Source organism: Jatropha curcas, chromosome 2 (genome assembly GCF_041381405.1).
Source record: "Jatropha curcas cultivar XTBG-Jc1 chromosome 2, XTBG_Jcur_1.0, whole genome shotgun sequence".
Taxonomy (NCBI): domain Eukaryota; kingdom Viridiplantae; phylum Streptophyta; class Magnoliopsida; order Malpighiales; family Euphorbiaceae; genus Jatropha; species Jatropha curcas.
The window spans coordinates 1,389,657-1,395,948 of record NC_143152.1 but is presented as its reverse complement, the minus strand read 5'-3'; the positions used below and the strand labels follow the sequence as shown (position 1 = coordinate 1,395,948).

The window sequence follows — 6,292 nt, the reverse complement described above, 5'->3', positions numbered from 1 at the left end:
TTTATGTGTAGAAAAAACTTGGAGTTGGAGAGAGAGGAATCAAAGGTCTCAATCGATATGGTCCCAAATAGCAAAGAAGACTCGCTTCTACAAAACTGACATAATACGTTGCCTTTCCCACGCGTCGTCCTCACTTCTTCCCTACACCAACAAGTACTGCGACCGACAACACTCTCTCTATATCCACCTTAATTAACCTTTGTTGCACCCTAAAAGTGAAGTATAGAGATAGAGATAGAGAAGAACCTTTCATTTCTTTTGTTTTTTTTTTTAATTTCAAAAATTTTTGCACCCTACAAGACAATTACTATCTCTTCTCCCACCTCACGCCTCTCCTGCTCTCAGCCCCTACCCATCTCTCTCTATCTCTGTGCTCCTTTTTCATGTCCCATTTCCATATATATTTGTGCTACAAGAGACAAACATAGCTACTCCAAAATCATGGATTGGCATACCAACTTAGGAACCTTTGTTTCTCGACCTGAAACCTCCTTTAACTTCCTGTACAACTATAACCATGACCAGTATACTCCAGGTCTGTATGCAAATCTCATGTCTCATTGTCTCCCCCTCCCTTTTATCTCTTTTGCTCAATTGGGTTTTAAAGTTCAGCATATACATACATATTTTCATATACATACATATCTCATACCCTTTTTTTTTTTTTTCAATTTTTAGGAATGGATATGAAGCATCCTGCAATGGCCAAGACACCACATGGGCTGGTTGTTCCGGCAGCTATGGACAAGATTAGCTTTGGAAGTAGTCAAGAAAAGAAGAAAAGATTGACAAGTGATCAGTTAGAGTCATTGGAAAGAAGCTTTCAAGAAGAGGTCAAGTTAGACCCTGATAGAAAAATGAAGCTTTCTCGTGAACTAGGGCTTCAGCCTAGACAGATTGCTGTTTGGTTCCAAAATAGACGTGCTAGATGGAAAGCTAAACAACTTGAACGTTTGTATGATGCACTTAAAGAAGAGTTTGATGTTGTTTCTGTTGAGAAACAGAAGCTTCAAGAAGAGGTATTAGTGCATGTTCACTGCTAAAGTTTAATATAGTCGTTTTTAAGACTCTGAGATTAAAGAAATTATATACAGCTCTTAGTTTCCTTAGGATGGATTATCTGTCTGTCTGTATCGACCGTACTGCAAGAGATTATAAGGTTGTAAATTGTTAGCAATTGAAGTTGTCGATTAATTTTGTTTTACAGGTTATGAAACTGAAAGCAATCCTCCGGGAGCAAGCGACCAAGAATCAAGTGTCCACGGGATACACAGAGATCTCCGGTGAAGAGACGGTGGAAAGCAAATCGGTTGCAATTTGGAGCTCTAGTGGGAAGCCACGTGGAACAAGTCATCAGCATCAGATTTCAGAGTGCAACTATACGATGAACGTTGACGAATATAACCCAGTATCATCACCTTACTGGGCTGTTCTTCCAACTTACCCTTAATTAATTAATTAATAAACTTACGCTAGCTATTACTGTTGTTGTTTATACTTAATTAATTATTAATTATGGTAGAGTTAATTTAGACTAGTACCTAAGTTTATATAATATATATGATGATCAATGTTAGTTTTATTAGCTTTTTTTAGTGAAGGAATTAGATGCATGGCTTCTGCTGTTAAGCTATATTAATTATTAATTATTAGCATATAATAAAATTTTGGAAGCCTTTATAATATATATATATATATATATATATATATATATATATATATATATATATATGTATGTATGATTTTATATTATATATTATGCATGAATCTAATTTTGGACCGCCCTAATAGTAATAAGGTACTCTTCTAATTTCAGTCATTTAAGGTAGATATACATTGGATAAGATCTATCATTTTCTTATGGTCTGACCCTATGAACATAAATTATTGTTTAATTAAATTTCGTCAATTATGGTACTGATTAATCTTTGAGGTTCATATTCTGGATAGTCCTCGTTAGAGCTATTTTCATGGTTGTTTTATAATATTTATGAATTTTTTATCTCTGCTGATATTTAACGTAGTTTGTTTCGAGGTTTGCTCTCTTTCCGTGTTTGAAAAGAAAGAGATATGAATCAACCTACTAATGCGGGAGAGTCTTACATGTAACATGATGATCAAAGGGTATATTTTTAGAAATTATTCAGTGTAAAAAGTAGTAAAGGGTTTTAGCTAGGTTGCAATTCAAATGGAAAGCATTTTGATTTTGGAGTCATTTTGTTTTGAAACGGCATGTCGCGTTGATTCTCATAACAAATTTGGCAATTAAAAGAAAAAACGAAGCATTTGAGTGTGAACGACAATAGAGATGGATTTAATGGAGATTGAAAGACGTGCTTGTCGTTTGGGCCTAAGCCTCGGCTTCATAATTTTGCAAACTCACCCTCTCAAGTTTATGGCTAACCTTGTTTTTATGTACTCATTCATTGATGAAAATCGTCGGGAAAATTAAGAGTTTAAAGTTTACATTAAAAAAAAAAAATGAATGGGTCCATTCAATTGGTAATTGATATCGTTCGGAGAGTATTGCATAAATTTAATAATTTACGATCCTAATTATAAAATAAGGCATGAAATTTAATTTGAATTCTGTTTTTTAAAATTTAATTCTCTCTCAAGATTATCGATTATCATGATTCATCGGTAAAGGCATAGGACTTAAAAGACCCGAATCAAAATATGAAGGTTAAATTGACAAAATCACTGGAGTTCAAGAGGCAATTCAATTCTTGATTTAGCTTGCTGAAATACAAGTCGTCCTAGCCGCCTAGTGGCAAGGATGATGCATGGGGACAAATCAATTCTTGATATGGTAACATTTAATTTTTTTTTTCCCTTTCAATGGGTTGAGGTTTGTAATGAATTGTACTTTTAATTCCTTTCCCTTCAGTGGATTGTCTTGCCCAGAATATAACTTTGTAACAAATTGTACTATTCTTAATGGGTTATTAAATTATTATCATTGCTGACGATTCATTATATATAATATCAAATGAAAAAGAAAAATTTAGCTTACTGAAATTTGAATACATTATAAAAAACTCCATTAATTTTTTTATTTTAATTTATTATGCAAACAAAAAAAAATTGAAAACGCCAAATTAAAAATTATATATATATATAATTATATTTTAATTTAAATATACTAATACAAAAATATAACAGCATCAATTAAAATACATTCTCGTAACAACCTTTATAATTATTCGTAAAAAAAAAAAAATATTAATATCTTAATAAATTAAAGATATAAAAAAATAAAATAATTTTTATTAAATAAATTTTTAATATGCATATTTTATCAAAATATGCAACCAAAATGTTAATATTACTTATTATTTATTATTTTTAATGCTTCATAATCTTATTAATAAATAGAATTTTAACTAGTAATTAAATCCACATACAAAATAAAACCAAATTACCTAATAGCAAATAATTAACTATTACTAATATTTTTCGTTCACCAAAGATTAACCTAAACGTTGGACTCCAAACAAATGACCTGAACTCTAGTCCCTCTACTAGCGAAACAAAACATCTCCCCAGGTCCTAAACGTTGGAAGCTCACTGCCACTGGTACACCTAGTCCAAGAATATTTGGCATTACTCGGAGTGGCACGAAGCAGGAAAACAATATTAAATCCAGAAACGCTAAAATTGCTCAACTTAAAGCTTAAGTGTATGACATGGGACAAGCAAAATTTTAAAAAACACTGCATCTTGGCCAATCAAAGTCTATAAAGCCAAAAAGTACACAAAAAATCCCTATAACTCCAACTTGAAAGGATAGATAATAGACTTTAACTAGTGATGAAATGCACAGTACAGATAATAGACTATATGCTCAGCGCTTTCCACCACCACCTCCAAGTTTGGGACCCTTTCCTGCAGTCTTGGGAGCATTTCCTTTGCCTTGTGTCTTCTGTGCCTTGGCTGTCACTTCTGCCTTCTTTGCCCTCTTTTCGTCTTTGGTTTTCTTGATCCTTTCCTTGATTTCGCTGCATTACACAATTACATCTTAAGTCAGCATAAAATTCCATTATTGAGAATCAGAAGAATACACACAAATGAACAAGGAACCACATGATAAATGCAATTTGTTCAACAACCATGGAGAAATACCAATAATCTCTTTTTAAATGAAAAATTGAACCATGGAACCACATGATAAAGCATGCTGGCCCCACAATAATATCTTTTTAAAACATGCTACCATTATAGTACAAGAATACGCATTTAAGCAGGGCATAAAGCAAATTATCCAACAGTAAATGCTAAGAAATACACACCGAAGGGCAGCTTCCCTTGCAGCATCACGAACTTCTGGCTTCTCAGTTCTTCTCTTCTGGATAACCTCCAAAGTGGCACCCACAATAGACCTGGAGTAAGGCTTCTTGGTGGCACGTCTCCTCTTCTTTACAGCCTCTTGAGCAATATCCTGCATGAAAATTTCAGGCATTGTTTAATTGGAGTCAACCATAAGCCACAAGCATCCAGAAACTGAACAAATGGCAATAATCTAAGCAGAATTCTACAAGATGCACTTTAGAGTAAATTCTTCATAGACGATTTGATACCATAGAGTATTGAAACATGAACATCTATGATGATTATATTACCAAGAAATGTATGATTATATGACCTCCATTTGATAATCAGTAAATTCAGATGCATGTGACCAATTTCTTTTCATACCATTTAGCTGTTTGATTACTTACTAGAAAGACACAAAAAAGTGCAAGAGAGAAGGAATAGTAAGAGCATAGTCATACTTTCTTGATCACTTACAAAAAAGAATAAAAAGTGTAGGCAAAATCAAAGTTAACTTTACCTTCTTATGCTGCTTCCTATACATGGCCGTCCATGTAAGCTTTGATGGCTTCAAACGGTTGTGAAAGTACCTCTTGCATTTTGAATTAGCAAACAGGAAGACCTGAATAAAACAACAAAAAGAATATCGCAATCATCAGATAATCCCATTACCCCTACAAGAATGATTATCAAATAAAAAAAATAAACAACTAAATTGGTTAACATAAAATCAAATTAGGAATTACCTGAGAATCAGAACGAATAAATCTGATGCCTTTACCGGGATAAATCTTAGCCCCACTAAAACGACATAGCTCTGTCCTGATATGTCAAAATAAAATAACCAGTGCTGCTGGCTTTAGAACCTCATCCATATGCTATATATAAGTTGGCAATACTAATAACAATCAATCCCTTAACTCACCATGCAAGAGAATTGCATAAACAGCATATGAAACTAGAGCAAGTGCATATCTCCTATCATACTTATACACAGTAGGAAATTAAAAAAAAAAAAATGCTACTTTAAGACGTAGAGGATCTCCCTTTCTGAAATGCAAACATACAATTTCAACAATGGAAACTATACTCTCATCTCAAATTCACAGATGACTAGTTATTTTGCCTCCATGAACATAGAACTATATTTAAAATCCCCATTAGATGATTTAAAGTCCAAGTTCAAACCGTGCAAATATTCAACTATCTCTACATTTTCAGATAAACAGAGCTTTTACTTCCCTATTTTTTTATACTAGTATCTATAAAACCTAGCATGACACATAATTCAATCTCGCAAATCAGCCTGATTGGGTACCTATAGCTAAAGATCAGATCTAGCAATTGCTGAACATTTCAGATAAGTAAAACGAAAATATGTACATAATCAAGTAAATAAAGTATAAGGAGAGAAAGAAATAGAGGGACAGATACGTACTTGAGAACCATGGCTGCCTCTTCTGCTGTTGCCGCTTCTGTTGTGGTGGAAACCCTAGAAAGATTAAAAATCTGATAACATCAGTATGTATAGCAAGGGTCTAGCATAAATAGCCCTTTAATTCCAAAAGAACCACGAAAATGCCACTGAGGACTGAGGTGATTGCAATGAAATTCGGCCCATATTACTCTAAGTAAGCCCATAGAGGTCACGATCCGTTGGGCTACTTGGGCCCGCCTAATTTCAATTCATTTAGACTGGTTGTCCCTTAATAAAGGGTGAGCATAAATAAATAAATTGATTAATAAAGAAATCAACAATATTCTCATAGGCCATTGATGAGACCATGATCATCTCCACTGCTCTTTGCTATTCTTGTTGAGTCGGTCGACTAAGAAATAAAACGCTCCAATAGATTTGCTTCATTCTATGGATAAAAAATTAAAAGTGTATAAAAAATAAAAATAAAATGAGCATTGTCAACATGCAACGCACGTTAAACAAAAAACTAATAAGAGAAAAAGTATTAAACTACTGTTC

At 33.3% G+C, this 6,292-nt stretch overlaps 2 protein-coding genes across 2 annotated transcripts; one reads left to right on the top strand and one right to left on the bottom strand.

Moving 5' to 3' along the window:
• The first annotated feature begins 222 nt into the window (after positions 1 to 222).
• LOC105642338 (putative homeobox-leucine zipper protein ATHB-51) lies at positions 223 to 1,600 on the top strand. Its single transcript, XM_012227149.4, has 3 exons — positions 223 to 535; positions 679 to 1,019; positions 1,208 to 1,600. The coding sequence occupies exons 1-3, from the start codon at positions 442 to 444 to the stop codon at positions 1,448 to 1,450; spliced, it is 678 nt and encodes a 225-aa protein (XP_012082539.1). The 5' UTR covers positions 223 to 441; the 3' UTR covers positions 1,451 to 1,600.
• A 2,039-nt stretch (positions 1,601 to 3,639) lies between these two features.
• On the bottom strand, positions 3,640 to 5,890 carry LOC105642337 (large ribosomal subunit protein eL24). Its single transcript, XM_012227148.4, has 5 exons — positions 5,753 to 5,890; positions 5,061 to 5,136; positions 4,835 to 4,936; positions 4,293 to 4,441; positions 3,640 to 4,001 (listed from the first exon to the last, which is right to left on the bottom strand). The coding sequence occupies exons 1-5, from the start codon at positions 5,761 to 5,763 to the stop codon at positions 3,848 to 3,850; spliced, it is 492 nt and encodes a 163-aa protein (XP_012082538.1). The 5' UTR covers positions 5,764 to 5,890; the 3' UTR covers positions 3,640 to 3,847.
• Between the last annotated feature and the right edge of the window lie 402 nt (positions 5,891 to 6,292).

Coding starts and splice junctions, on each gene's coding strand:
- LOC105642337 (XM_012227148.4), bottom strand. Junction 4,937..5,060: donor TTATTCGTTCTGATTCTCAG/GTAATTCCTAAT, acceptor TGTTTTATTCAG/GTCTTCCTGTTTGCTAATTC. Junction 4,442..4,834: donor ATAGGAAGCAGCATAAGAAG/GTAAAGTTAACT, acceptor ATTTTCATGCAG/GATATTGCTCAAGAGGCTGT.
- LOC105642338 (XM_012227149.4), top strand. CDS start 442: ATGGATTGGCATACCAACTTAGGAACCTTTGTTTCTCGACCTGAAACC. Junction 536..678: donor CCATGACCAGTATACTCCAG/GTCTGTATGCAA, acceptor TTCAATTTTTAG/GAATGGATATGAAGCATCCT. Junction 1,020..1,207: donor AACAGAAGCTTCAAGAAGAG/GTATTAGTGCAT, acceptor TTTGTTTTACAG/GTTATGAAACTGAAAGCAAT.